General features: G+C 47.1%; 5 protein-coding genes across 5 annotated transcripts, besides 2 other annotated features; 4 read left to right on the forward strand and 1 right to left on the reverse strand.

Annotated features, from left to right (window-relative positions):
* Positions 1–1,143: 1,143 nt before the first annotated feature.
* Positions 1,144–3,271, forward strand: TSTA_025100 (uncharacterized protein; the record flags this gene model as incomplete). The annotated part of the gene is made up of 2 exons (XM_002479577.1): positions 1,144–1,153; positions 1,193–3,271. 2 exons carry the CDS (start codon positions 1,144–1,146, stop codon positions 3,211–3,213), a joined length of 2,031 nt encoding a protein of 676 aa, XP_002479622.1. The 3' UTR covers positions 3,214–3,271.
* Positions 3,255–3,276: a sequence feature (AT_rich).
* A 3,538-nt stretch (positions 3,277–6,814) lies between these two features.
* Positions 6,815–8,580, forward strand: TSTA_025110 (uncharacterized protein). Its single transcript, XM_002479578.1, has one exon. The coding sequence runs from the start codon at positions 6,974–6,976 to the stop codon at positions 8,363–8,365; it is 1,392 nt and encodes a 463-aa protein (XP_002479623.1). The 5' UTR covers positions 6,815–6,973; the 3' UTR covers positions 8,366–8,580.
* Positions 8,574–8,596: a sequence feature (AT_rich).
* Positions 8,597–9,115: 519 nt separating this feature from the next.
* TSTA_025120 (FAD binding domain protein) lies at positions 9,116–10,863 on the forward strand (the record flags this gene model as incomplete). The annotated part of the gene is made up of 3 exons (XM_002479579.1): positions 9,116–9,624; positions 9,674–10,257; positions 10,304–10,863. 3 exons carry the CDS (start codon positions 9,116–9,118, stop codon positions 10,861–10,863), a joined length of 1,653 nt encoding a protein of 550 aa, XP_002479624.1.
* A 147-nt stretch (positions 10,864–11,010) lies between these two features.
* TSTA_025130 (phosphoglucomutase PgmA) lies at positions 11,011–14,660 on the reverse strand. Its single transcript, XM_002479581.1, has 3 exons — positions 14,495–14,660; positions 14,140–14,441; positions 11,011–14,089 (listed from the first exon to the last, which is right to left on the reverse strand). The coding sequence occupies exons 1-3, from the start codon at positions 14,545–14,547 to the stop codon at positions 12,780–12,782; spliced, it is 1,665 nt and encodes a 554-aa protein (XP_002479626.1). The 5' UTR covers positions 14,548–14,660; the 3' UTR covers positions 11,011–12,779.
* TSTA_025140 (NAD binding Rossmann fold oxidoreductase, putative) lies at positions 11,049–12,644 on the forward strand (the record flags this gene model as incomplete). Its single annotated transcript, XM_002479580.1, has 1 exon — positions 11,049–12,644. One exon carries the CDS (start codon positions 11,049–11,051, stop codon positions 12,642–12,644), a length of 1,596 nt encoding a protein of 531 aa, XP_002479625.1.
* Positions 14,661–14,695: the final 35 nt, after the last annotated feature.

Below are 14,695 nucleotides of genomic sequence, written 5' to 3' on the forward strand. Positions count from 1 at the left end.
AGTGCTCAAGAGGCCATAACGCACGCTGATTGATCCTTTTCTTTTTTTTTTTTTCTTTTTACCAGGCGCCTACAAAATGTGGGATTATATGTATCGCTATTCGCTGGATTCAAAGCGATATACTCGTTTCAGCCCTCTCATAGGTCGGCGACATTCCTCGAGCCAACCAGTGATGTCCCGTAGCGCCGTGATGGTCACTCGGCGCGTACTGTGACTATGGTCTGGGCCAAGTTTGTGTTCAAAATAGAAACAGTATATTCTCAGAAATTCTGAAACTGTCGAGAAGTGTATTCTGATTTGTTGTATCGAGTGTACGAATAGGGTAAGACGGCGCTTAGACAGAGCATTGGCTAGAGGTCTTTGTCACAGAGTTCGCCGAGGCGCTTCCCCAAACAGTCGATTTCGGTGATCTCTATACATCCAACATGGCATATTCTTTGCTCTGAGATGAGCATTGCTTTTACCGCTGGAATCTGCTTCACATTGAGATCTTGCAACAGAACAAAAATAGAATGCAGACAATCTAGCGCCCTACCCTCCTTACTCGACTATCAAGCCCTACCATGTTATTAATAGCATCTTCTCCAGATCAACAATGTCAATCACTGTTACTGATTATAGAAACAAGATCGGAAGATTAACATGACTATACCCGATCTGATCAGTTGAAACATGAAAAGCTTCCAGATTTAGCAATCCTGACGCGCAGAGATACCTTCGATCGTGTATGGGGTTTCGCGCGTCGTTCTTCAATATGAGGCACCTGTTCGTGAATGGATCGTGTACGTCTTCTGCCCCTGAGTGCCGAAGGCTCAAACTATCAAACATGATCTGGCATCAGGATGGAGCCTCCAAGCTCCTAGGGTTGTGTTTCAGATTTCTTCGTTGGGATATTTGTGGATGGATATCTGTTGATGCGTCGTGTTGTTTGAGCATTTAAACCCGAGAACAATTCCTCGAGATGATGACTTGGACTTTTTTTGTTCATGCAACAATCATTGCATCGACAATAGTATTCATTCTTTGATTATCTCGTTGCCATACAACACCAACATCCATACCGTCGTTTTTCACCAACATTGTTCATATCAGAAGCCGGCCTCTTCTGACTTACCGTCGTGACCACAGTAAGTGCTCGACCTGATGTACGCAGGTATGAGTATGGCTAACAACTACTAGAACATGTCTCTAGAAGACTCCTACTACCTACCAACAACACCACCCGGCGTGGCCAGAATGCATCTTATGGGCCCAGGTCTAGGCTCAGCACCAGGAAGTGCCCACAGCCGCAACACATCCGGCTCTTCAGTTCACTCTCACGACTCCTCACCAGAGTCCATCATGACCAACATCACTAGTCCACGCACATCAACATCCCCAAACTATCAACACGGACCTCAACTTCTTCCCAAAATCAGGACTCAGGACGCTGTCCTCGAACCTGTCTCAGGCAGTGTTGGTCCTCGGCGTCATCGGCGAGTGCTATCAAATACTCGTAATCCGCCGGGTTATATGCCGTACCCTACTGCTAGGACTGCTCCGAGTCTGTCGCGGAATGTGATTGATACTCCATCTGCGCCAGATTGTAGTGGCTTGATTTCCCCTGTTTCGCCTCATAACCCTACTATCTCGTCAGGACTGTCGTCTCCAATCGCCCTGACCACTGCTCATAAGCGCAAGAGTGTGCCATCTGCAGGCCACTCTCGGTCCGGATCAACTTCTAGCATTGATGAAGCTACTCTGTCTCGATATGGATATCCGACTTATAGACAACTTCCGAAATATGTCTCTCAGCCTGAGGTATCTCCCATCAGCCCCATCGATCCTGCTTCCTTTGTGTTTCCAACATACCATCAGGTTCCCTCCGTGCAAGTTCCCTGCCCGGTCCAACTACCATCACAACAGGCCTACAACGCCATACCCTCTCCTCAGCATTACGATTATCTCAGAGTCCACAGCGCCCATCCTTCGCCAGTCGGATATCTTGCACCCCCACTAGCATCACCTACATCCTCGACTACCCTACTGTCTTATCTGACCAACACCACCCCAGCCGTCAAGCTCGTGCGCACAGTCAACTACGGCCCCACGCGCGGTTTGAATGATTACTTTTGGTGGGACATCCGCCAACTCCGCAGCTGGTATTCATTCTCCCTCAACACATTCAACGATATCAATGGTCTGACCCAGCTGCTCAAAACTCCTATTCCGAGCCATCTTACCCCGCAGCCACCACTAATCACGGCGTCGAGGCTAACCCCCGAAAGCGAGAATGCGCTTATCAGTCTGGTGGGTGACATTTATGCGCCGCGTATTAATGCTGCGTTGCGCGTGTCACAGGGCCCAGACCATATGAGATTGTATGTCTCTCCGGATGCGAATTCGTCTGGTACTCGGGGCGCAAACGGGCCTCATTTTCTGGCTAATTATGCTTCTGACACTGACGTAACGGCTTCCGGTTCCCGACGTGGCCGTGTAGTGGGTATTGTGAAGAGTTTTGATCGGTGGAACACGGGCATGCGAAATGAGCCTCCTCATCGGCGGGTTGAGTATTTACGTGGTCTTGCACATTTGCAGCGATGTATGCGAGAACATTCATGTCGATATGGATTTATCATCACTGAAATCGAACTCGTCTGTGTTCGTGCGGGATGCGATGAGGGAGATGATGTGCCCTATTTCGGATACCTCGAACTCTCCTCCCCAATCGCAACGCGCGAATCCGCTTCATATAATATCCATGAAGAACAAAAAAGACGATCCGCTACACCACCGCATTCGTCATCATGTTCTTCCACTACTTTTGACGATACACGATCCACACACAGTCGCAGCAGTAGCCTTACATCCCTCTCCTCATCCTCCGAAGACCATACCGACGGTCTGAACGGAGTCCCGCTAACCGCCACCCTGGCCTTATATTTCCTCCTAATGCTCTCCAAATCCATGCCCCTCCCATCCCAACCTTCGGGGCATTTGAACGTCGGCGGTCCAGGCGCACTCAGTCGTCAACGAATCCTTCCTGAGCCAAAGGATAAATGGATCCCGGAACCGCAACTGGGCGAAAAAAGGGAGGCGAAGAGAGTTAGAGGGTGGATTATGCCTCAGGATGCGTGGCATAGGAGAGAGGGTACGAGGCCTAAAGGGATTAATAAAGATGGTGGTGAGGGTAACGGGAAAGGGAAAAGGGGGAGAAAAGGGACTGGGTTGTGAAAATGGGGTATTGGAATTGGGAGGAAATTACCGTAGTAATGTTTATTATTTATTTTTTTTTTTGTATGAGTTTTGTATGGCGTTGTGGGAATTTTGGTTTTTGAATGTATTTATGTTGTGTTGTTTGGCCACATGTGTAATAACAATATATACCATGTCATTCTATGAACGGTCTGGGGCCACCTTCGGTATATAATGATTTGACTGTTATATTGTTCCTGCTGTAATGTTGAGCACAAGTCCACCTATTCAGACTTTCGAGAATATCTTGAGAGTCGGGTTATAAAACCTGAGATTTCCATATCTTCCGGTTCGGAAGCACCTACCTCGACGACCATTGCACCTCAGAAGAGGAAGTATCTTGGGCCCTCTCGAGACTATGAACTTCCGCCTTTGAAAAGCGGCGGAAAACGTGGCCCTATGACTCAAACAGAACTCGAAGGCCACGAGAGAATGAAACAACAGGGAGTGTGCATAACATGTCGCAAGAGGCTTAGAAAGGTACCTAGATGATCTCTACGATGAGTTATTTCTCAAAAAGAGCGATAATAACCCTATGTTTGCAAAAGTCCCGACTCTCACATATTGGCCAATCTTCATATTCCATTAAGCGATTATGCTAAAACGGTCAATGATCACGGCAAAAACCCAGAAACATAGATCTATTAGTATAAGTCCATAAATCGAAATTGGAAGAGTGAGATAGAAATATTTCTCTCTCTTGATTGCACATAGGCCTTCGAATAGTCTTGGTTTTTTAGTGCATTATTGCATTTGCAGGGCTTCTGCATCTGCAAGCATGGTATATTTGCGAGACATATATTCCTCTGCTCTAATTATAAAGGGGTTTATTTCTACAAGCTTCTAGAGTAGTGGCGAATTCGTTTTCCTGACTTGATATTATCTCCTGTATTCTTTCGTTTTCCTGACATCGTACTTGGTACGTCAACTGGCTCGTACCGGGGCTTGTAATCTGGCATAACCATAATTCCAGGCAAGTATGAAACTACCAAGCCTGCAGTGCGTCTGCCAGTCTTCCCCGGACTCTGTACTCAGGTCTGTTCAATTCTGACGCCCTTTTTTGGGGCACTCAGTGAAATTCAAAAAGCCCTAATTATGGTAATACATCGACAATTGAGCGCGATCTTCCCAGACCTCGAGAGGAATGATACGACAAAATTCCCTTCCTGGGACCATACAGCTAAATACCTACCTAGGTACAGTGAGACGTAACCCATCCTGTAAAGTCCGGATGTAACGTGCGTCCTGTAGATCATCGGATAAGGAAAGCCCTAATCACATGGGCACCTGGCAGTGGATCGACCCGCTCAACATTGTGCTTAGACAATTAGATTTGTGACTGATGGGAATATTTCATACGATCATATTCCATAGATGCTATTAAATCATATTCTAAAGGTCAGCTTCGATCTTTGGGATCGATATGCTAGACTGCTAATGCAAGCCACCAAGCCACCAAGCCACCAGATCGAGCATAATCATATCAGCTACGTAATCCAGACTCCAGTGGCCAAGATGATTTTGCAGATAATAGGAAAAGGTAGATCGTGATTCCCGTCATTCGCGAGATGTAACCAAAGTAAATATTGATACATGATGAGATAGTATGCACTCCTGAGAGCTCAACGCAATAATTCGATATCAACATCTGATTTGTCGAGACCGAATTGAACCCAACTCCTTAATTCAGTCACCACTATCTTCTCAAGACGCTAAGGAATTTAATGTCAACGCTAAAACGCTGGACTGTTAGACTTGATCCTTTGGGGTCTGCAGGAACCGAGCTGGCTTGGCCAATGATGTTCTTCATTCGCACCCTATGAGCGTTAGTATTATGATGTTAAGACTAGGTATGTACTCTAAATCAATTCGCTTGATTTATTTCAGTTTGACAGTGGGATGACAGTTTCTCAAATATTTCTGTTCCTGTTGATCTTTCAACCAAGTTATGTATGCGGTTGGTTGTTCAAATTTAGGGTTGCAGTTGATACGACTGTTGGAAGGATAATGCCACCACAGAGGACGATCCGTCAGCAATATCGTTTATGCGATATGTAATTGGTGGTTATTTTCTGGACGTGTGGGAATCCAATATTGATCCAATATTGAATGGTGAACAGTGGGCCGGATTTCCGAATACTGACTGGACATCCCAGAACCGTATGTTATTTCCATTCACTGTTCAGTAAGTACTACACGGAATTTTCGAGATGCCTTCAAAGGCTAGGCGCCCAGAAATAAACCAGAGAAAATAAAGAAGAGAACTTGGACCGAACTTTGAAATGGCTTCAGAATGGTCTTGTGCTTCAATTCATCGGCCGTTCCACGGTTCGGCTGTTACTTCAAGGAATCACGATCAAAGGAGTAGTTCTTCAATAAGCCACGCGATTTTTACAATCTCGAATAATTTGGGGTAACGGCCTTCTAATGCACTTGAAGCCATTGCACCGAGAACTAGGTCAAGTGACGATCAGAACCATCAACTGGTTAAGCAAAGAAGGAAAGGTACATACATACCACCCTGCTAATGTGTACCAAATAATCAGTCAATCTATCCTGAAAAGTTATTGCGCTGACAACGGTCATTTCGTGTAGAGAATTCTGCAACCTCCGGTTCCTTTGAATCTTTCTTCTACGACTTTTAGACTCAGAGGACCGTTACACATAACTGTCCAAAAATCCGAGTAAGATCGCAGTGGCTTAACGTGGCTACCACGTTATTTCTTCTAATATCGTAGGCAGATATACCAAGAGGCGTTTGATGGCTTGGTCCGCTTTTAGGGCTAATACGCACGACCGTATTGATAACAACCCGATTATTACCATTGCCGGATCAACATGGCGAATATCACACTTTATACTCGATTTGTATTCAAATAAACGTATGAGAATACCACTCTAATAACCAAAATTAGAATTTATGACTCCGTACTAAGGAATATCCAGTGACCCGGCTAGTCTCCGGGATACCTGCCAATGTAATACTGCCCTTGAAGATGAGCCGTTCCAAGGGTTTCATACCCAGACTAGTGGCCAGGATCATAAAACTTATACTCCAATCTGCAACGTTGTTCATGAATCCCATCCTGGTGCCCTGAAAATTTTCTTTACCTGACTAGGTACTAGTCTCATGCAAGCTTTACACTTTGTTACTTCGATGCCCCAGATGACAGTCCGTTACTACCCTGAACAGGGGCCGTTGTGCACTGTCATGAGATTCCTTCGGCTACTTGTGGAGTCAACAACTAAAAAAAGACCAGTAGGGGATTCCATAACCCTTTGAAGCAAAATATGCCATGATGGAGCCAATCATATACGGGCATTGACCTCTGCATCTAGAATTGGTATTCAAGTTCAGACCCATCTCGACACCTTGCGCTGCTGTCAGTGCCCACTTCAGAAATCCAAATTATGGCTCGACCAGCTTGACCTAACGGATTCTCATTACAATGCCATGCTGCCAGGAAGAGGGGGCACAATGCATTAGCTGCTATTTGCTACTGTCGATCTTGTCACCCCATAGCGTTCCACTAAGTCATGATGGCATAGAAGATAAATAAGAGACATTTCTCACCCTTCATAGACGCTTCTATTGTAGACATCTACTGTCAAGCTCTGAGTGCGTGTTCGAGACACTGTTGGTGCCAAGGTGGTTGTGCAAATTTCATTCCTTTGGTTTGCACTCTTCATTCCTTACTTGTTATTCAAGGTGTTTGATACATCTATTGTATTATTGCTTATGAAGCAGGTCATTCTTTCTAGAACCCTTCCAGTCATTTACTTGATCATGCTCGGCTTAAGCAAGTACGCCGTGGTCGTGGCCACTGTTTTGAGCATCATTGCACCAACAGTTGCTCGCCCAACAGAGTTGCACCCCGGAGATGCTTCTGATCTTATTATTAATGCCCAGGATACAATCAACGGAACGATATCAGCATCAGCCAGCAAGACCCAGGGAATACACGCCACAAATGGAACCGCATTGAAATTCACCATCACCAACAACATCGCCGGCAATGTGAACTGTTACATCAACGGTCAAGACCCTAACAAGAACAACGCGCCTGTCATGCTGACCCCAAACTTCTTGTGGTATTACCCTACAGCATCAACCAATGCCGATGGTACCCCTGCACCCGTCACCGAGTCCGTCGCCATCCCACTCAATGCCCAGGGGTTAACCACCACAATCATGATCCCAAGCTATGTGGTCTCAGCACGTGTATGGTTCGCTGTTGGCGAGCTCCAATTCTTCACCGTTGCAGGTGATAACGGCAGTTTCTCGGTCGTTCAGCCGTCGCAGAGTAACCCTGCTGATCCTAGTGCCGGTATCAACTGGGGCTTTATTGAATTCTCTTATACTGCCGACGGCGGTATTTACGCCAACATTAGCTACGTCGACTTTGTCGGTTTACCGCTGGGAATGTCACTCACAGATACCTCCAACGGCGTTCAGACCGCACTCGGTCTCAAAGCAGACGCTGTAACTAACGTTTGCAATGATCTGGCTGCTCAAGCTGTAAAGGACAGTTTGCCCTGGGATGCTTTGTGTCAATCCATCAACGGCACTGTGATGCGTGTTTTGTCACCGAATGACTACATGGCTGCTAACAAGAGTAGCGGCTTTGAGACTTATTTTGATGACTACGTCAACGAGGTCTGGGACAATTATACCAGCAAACCGCTTGTCATAGACACGCAGAATAATGCCGGTAACGTCTCTTGCACCGTCAGTGGCGATACGCTTCAATGCCCCGACGACGGTATCAACTACAGCAAGCCATCTACCGCTGATATCTTCGGCTGCAACTCCGGTCCTTTCGTGACCAATCCAACAGACTCGTCTGTTCATCAGGCTACTGTTCCCCGTCTTTGTGCTGCTTTTAACCGTGGTACTCTACTACTTCCCGGTGGTGACGTTCAACCCAGTCTTGGAGCAGATTCGTACTACACCTCTGGGCCATCGAACTTTTATTCAGCCATTGTGCACAAGTATGAGGTTGATGGGAAGGGTTATGCTTTTGCTTATGATGACGTTAATCCTTCCGGTGATGGTGAGAATGCCTCTGGTACTGTCTCATCTGCGAATCCGTCCGTCTTGGGTGTCACTGTTGGTGGGCCTAGTTCTTAAGCAGAGAATACAGACACTGCCCGTCAAGCTCATTCACATACAAGACAGGACTTGATTTGTATTTTAGTTGTCATTTTGCCTACCTCTAGTCCATAATGGACGATAGCATGGAGAATTTGTTGTTGATACTTTACGATACCCGGCATTATACACTCGCTTATGACCCCAATGCTAGGGCGTCGCTGCATGTACATATTTGTTTAATACCTAAATTTAAAAAAAAAAAAAATTGACCTAAAATTTTTATAAAGCGTAGACTAGAGCACGGAAAAGCGTGTAGCCAGTAAACGAAGCGTAACGAGGATAGAATGGACCTGAAGTCATTAGGGTACAGTATTTCCTAATCCGGTACCCGTGCCGCCAATTTGCATCCAATCTCCCTGATCTGGTCATATTTGCACTTACACAATGATCTATTTATAATATTCAATAACCAAATCCTCATACAATGCTTGAACTCCCAATTCGTGACCTAGGAAACAGAGTACCTCAAACGTGCTAGATTCCTCGCAAGGTACTCGTAGCTTATCATATGATATCAACCATCGGTAGATGTATGGCGTAGCTTGCTGAGGATAGGTCTGACTATGAAGGTACTCAATAGATCAAATGAGTACCTTTGTCTCATTTAATCCGCGTAGGGACCTTGAACACATTCATTCTAATACCATCTCCCACAACCATGGCTTAACTCATACTTTCAAAGCATAAACATCTCTGCACTCCCCTACCCCAACATCATTAGCATTCATGTCAACTTACAACGAAGTCTTCGACATAATAATCATCGGCGCCGGACCCTGTGGTCTCGCCGTCGCGGCTCGTCTCCGCGAAGAAACGCCCTCAGCCATGTTCACCGACGAAGAGCATCAGCGATACCACTGGATCAAAAAACACCAGGGAAAAATGAGTCTAGCACGTGCAAAAACGAAACGGTTATACAATGCTCCGCTCGCTGAGTCAAGCTACTACAAGACTCAGAGGTGCTGTGCGAACGACAACAGTCGCAGTACATACTCAACTCTGGTATTGGATAGTTCCGGTAGTCGATGGATGGAACGATGGCATCGGGCTTTCAAGGCTTTGAGAATTGAGCATTTGCGTAGTCCGATGTTCTTTCATGTTGACCCTGCGGATCGGGATGGGATGTTGGCCTATACGCGAGAGACGGGGAGGGAGAAGGAGTTGTTTGAACTTTCGGGATGTGTTGGGCAGGAGTTGAGTAAGCATAAGAGGAAGAAGATACGCAATATATCTCAGTACGTGAAGATTTCTCCTTGCAAAGGATGCTTGGCTGATATCAGGTAGATTCCCCCGAGAAGCTGAAATCAATGAACGTGATCGAAAAGATTACTTTACGCCTTCGACGAGTTTGTTTGCTGATTACTGCAACTCCATCATTGCGCGATACGGACTTGATAATGAATCGGTACCAATTCAGCGGTCGGAAGTATGCGATATCACATTCGGTGAAGTCCAAGGTTCAAAGGACGATAGTAAACTATTCACAGTTTCGACTACTCATGGAAAATCGTTTCACAGTAGAGCGGTAGTTCTAGCCGTGGGACCCGGTTTGACCAAGATGATGCCTTGGAATTTATCCTCTGATGAAGAACTAGGTGCCTGTCACAGCTCGGAAGTGGGTGTCAAATTCCCTAGTGCGGCTCTTGCACGGAAGATTGAGAATCGGCAGACGACACATGTGGTTGTTGTAGGTGGCGGATTGTCATCTGCACAATTCGCCGATATGGCTATAGCCAGAGGCGTTACTAAAGTCTGGCATATTATGAGAGGTGATTTGAAAATTAAACATTTTGATGTTAGTCTGAATTGGGTCGGGAAGTTTAAGAATTACGACAAAGCTGTTTTCTGGTCAGCTGACGATGATCAAGGTGAGAAATCCATCTACGTCTCCTCAAGCATGTGCTAATGAGATAGAACGCTTTGAGATGATACAAACAGCTCGCAATGGAGGCAGTATAACACCACGCTACCAGAAGATCCTCAAACAACTCGCGGCCAAAGACCGTGTATCAATCCACACCCAAACCGTGATTAGTAGCAAAAAGTTCGATTCAGGAACACAGACGTGGAAGATAGTCACAGACCCACCTATAGCCAATTTCCCAGATCGCATTGACTACGTCTGTTTCGCAACGGGTATGAAGACAGATGCGAATGAGATGGGTCTACTCCAGTCAATGAATCGCGATTATCCAATTGAAAGTATAAACGGACTTCTATGTTTAACGGATGATCTCATGTGGAAACCGGATGTCCCATTATTCGTCACAGGACGTCTTGCGTCTTTACGTCTGGGACCGGCGGCGCCGAATCTGGAGGGAGCGCGACTCGGAGCTGAGAGGATTGCATGGGCGTTGCAGGATGTGTTAGGGGAGCAGACGGATGTCGACTTTTGTGGTCGGGAGGGTGAGAAGTTGCAGAAGGCGTTTTGTGGGTTGGGGAATCGGTATGAGAGTTTGGCTCAGTGTTCATAGAAGATAGATATATCGAACGAATGAAGCAATTCAATGATATATAGATAGACCAATCACAGTACGTGGGTTAGTAACCCACGAATAGCGTGGGGTGCGGAGATGCTTATCAAGTGAGGGGTCTGTCTCCCTGGGACATACTCTGTGATCACTTAAACATAGAATAAATCCAAAATACTTCATTCAAAATGGCCATCAAAACCACATCCAGCGATAAAAAGCTAAGATTCCTCGTCATCGGCGCCGGGTCTCGAGGACATCGCTACGCCGAAGCAGTCACAGAATCCACCTCAGCACTAATCCACGCCGTCGCTGAACCACGCCCTTACAATAGGCAAGAGTTTGGCGAACGCTTCATCTGGGGTACAAACAAACCAACTGATGGCCAAGCATTCACCGACTGGCTGGATTGGCTTAAATGGGAACAGGAACGTCGTCAAAGACTTTCCAAGGGAGAAGAGAATGTCCCCCTCGGTGTGGAGGGGGTGTTTGTCTGTGCTTTGGATGAGATGCATGTTGATATTATGCGTGCAATTGCCCCATTGAATTTGCATGTATTGTGCGAAAAGCCGCTGGCGACGTCTTTGGATGATTGTCTTGCTATTTATCGCGCCTTCGTGCCGGAGGGCAAGGAAGACGTTGCGCCGTCAAAGGTGTTTTCTATCGGGCATGTTCTGCGCTACAGTCCGCATAATATGCGACTGCGTCAGCTGCTGCTAGAAGAACGTGTGATTGGCGATATCGTGTCTGTCGAACACGTCGAACCAGTCGGATACTGGCACTTTTCGCACAGCTACGTGCGCGGAAACTGGCGGCGCGAGACTCAGGCAGGTGTAGGATCATTACTTACAAAATCATGCCACGATATTGATTTCTTGGTCTGGCTACTTTCTTCACCACCACCAGGCGCACCAAAGGATATCCCTCCACATGCTCCACGCACAATCTCATCGACCGGAAAACTCACCCAATTCCTGAAAAAGAGGAAACCCAAGGAAGCCGGAGAGGCGACGAATTGTCTCTCCTGTCCGATTGAGCGGAAATGTAACTATAGCTCTGTTCGGTTATACAAGGAGAGACAACTCGATAAAGGCGAGACCGATTGGCCGTTGCATATTGTATGTCCTGATATTGAGGATACGTTCAAGACAGCCGGTAAGAATGCAGCGGAGAAATTGCTCATGGACGCATTGGCAGAAGACTACGACAAGGCTTCCACACCGGACGCCGAAATCGCGGCTAGGTCATGGTATGGTCGTTGCGTATGGGAATCAGACAATAACGTCTGCGACGACCAATTCGTGACAATCACATGGGACGACGAAGACCCCCCCAAAGGCACATCGGCAGAGAATTACACCCCGCGACTCTCGAAAGCCGCAAATCTGCACATGATCGCCCCCACTGAGAAACAATGCGAGCGCAGGGGACGCATATACGGTACTGAAGGCGAAATCGAATACGACAGCAGGACAATCAGATACTTCTCCTTCGCCACGAATGAGTTTACGACCGTTGAAATCCCCAAGGCCAAGAATCCAAAGGAGGAACAGGCGCATGGTGGTGGGGATTGGGGGTTGACGAGGATGTTTATTGGGGCTGTGCAGGCTGTTGAGGAACGAGGGTGGGACGTGAGGGATGCGCAGAGGGAGTTTATTGGGTGTACGCTTGAGGAGGCTGTTAGGAGTCATGCGGTCGTTTTTGCGGCGGAGGAGGCGAGGAGGGAGGAGAAGGTTATTAGGTGGCAGGATTGGTGGGATCAGCATATGAAAACTATTGTTTGATTTATAGAATTAATGAATGCTCGTGTGTTGCATGCATGTCTTGCATTGTTTATGCTATGAACTAATCAGATTACTATACGACCGCTAACTGAAATACTGTATACACTGTCATGACAGACCTCTCGCAAGTCAAGATTAGGTCTTGACATCAGGCTCCTCACGTCCAATGTATTGCTTCAACTTGAGAAGGTCAATAGCCAACTTGATGTTGTCCTTGAGGTACTCTTGAGTCTGGATAGAGTACTTGCTTGCGTCCGACTCGTGCTTCTCAACATAGAGACGGATGGTGGCACCACTGCTACCAGTACCGGACAGACGAACCACGATACGGCTGCCGTCGTCAAACTTGACGTAGAGACCTTGGTTCTTGCTGACACTTCCGTCGAGATCGGTGTAAGAAAAGTTACCAGCATCAGTGACCTTGCGACCAGAAACTTCTGACCCGACAAATGAATCATTGTTGATCAGCTCGGTCAAGTCAGCAATGACCTTGTTAGCTCCGTCACTATCAACCTTCTCGTAATCGTAACGGGTGAAGAAGGTACGGCCGTAGGTCTTCCAGAAATCGTTCTGAATCGAAGCGATGCTGGGAGTTTCGTTGGGCTTTTGCTTGGCCACACCGGCAATGATGTTCAACCATGCAACGATAGCCCAGACACCATCCTTCTCACGGATGTGGTTGCTGCCAGTTCCGAAACTTTCCTCGCCGCAGATAGAAATCTTCTTGTTGTCAAAGAGTGCACAGAAGAATTTCCATCCAGTGGGAACCTCGTAGCTCTTGAGGCCCTGAGCCTTGGCAACCAAGTCAACGGCACCGGAGGTGGGCATAGAACGAGCCAGGCCATAAACGCCTTGGTCACGGAAGTATGGGATAAGCTTGGCATGGTGAGCAATAATGGCCAAGCTGTCTCCAGGAGAAACAAATGTGTTGGCACCGTAAATCATGTTGCGGTCACCGTCACCATCACTAGCAGCACCAAACTGAATACCGCTCTTGTCAACAGCCTCGACTAACTCGTGTGCGTACACCAAGTTGGGATCGGGGTGGCCGCCGCCAAAGTCGGCCTTTGGCTCGCAGTGCTGGGTGCTCGATGCGGGAAGACCCAATTCTTTTTGGAAGATGCGTACACCATACGGTCCAGTGACACCGTGCATACCGTCGAACAAAACCTTGAAATCCTTGTGGGTGTTTAGGAAGTTACGGATGAGATCAAAGTCAAAGATCTCCTTCATAAAGTCAACATAGTCAGTGACCGAGTCGACAATTTCGACCTCGAGAGGACCATAGCTGCGGGTGCCGATCTGAGTAAGATCAACATCTGGGAGCTGGGCAATCTTGTAGGAAGTCAATGATTTTGACGTTTCAAAGATCTTGTTGGTCACGGATTCGGGAGCCGGGGCACCGTTGGCAAGGTTGTACTTGATACCGAAGTCCTCAGTTGGACCTAGCCAGTCAGTATTGTTTGTTTGCTTATACGCTGCAGACAGAACTAACCTCCAGGATTGTGACTGGCAGTAAGCAGAATACCACCAGTAGCTTTCCTCTTGCGGATAAGATGACTGGCAGCTGGGGTACTGAGAATGCCATTCTGCCCGATCAAAAGCTTCTTCACACCGTATGCAGCACCAATCTTTGCAATTGTCTGTACAACCTCTGAGTTGTGGTAGCGACCGTCACCGCCGATAACGAGGAAAGAGCCCTCAACCCCTTCGGGAATGGAGAGGAGGATGCTAGTGACGAAGGATTCAGAGTAATTGGGCTGTTGGAAGACGACGACCTTTTTACGGAGACCAGAACTGTAGATTGAATGAGCGAGTGATCAAGCAACTGAGGTGGTGGGATAACATACGTGCCGGGCTTCTGGTCCTGGAAAGGGGTCATAGACACCGTCTGGACAGACATGATGGGTAGTTTGAATCTGCCTTGCAATTGAACGGGAATTAGAGAGATTATCAGACAATAGATGTGGTATAGAGAGAAAATTCAATTCTGACCGACAATTGAAGTTGAGAAGTGATGGCGGGGATGGCAAATGAAGGAAAGAGGGGCT

The sequence above is a fragment of the Talaromyces stipitatus genome, genomic scaffold (assembly GCF_000003125.1).
Source record: "Talaromyces stipitatus ATCC 10500 scf_1105507295541 genomic scaffold, whole genome shotgun sequence".
NCBI classification, from domain to species: Eukaryota; Fungi; Ascomycota; class Eurotiomycetes; order Eurotiales; family Trichocomaceae; genus Talaromyces; species Talaromyces stipitatus.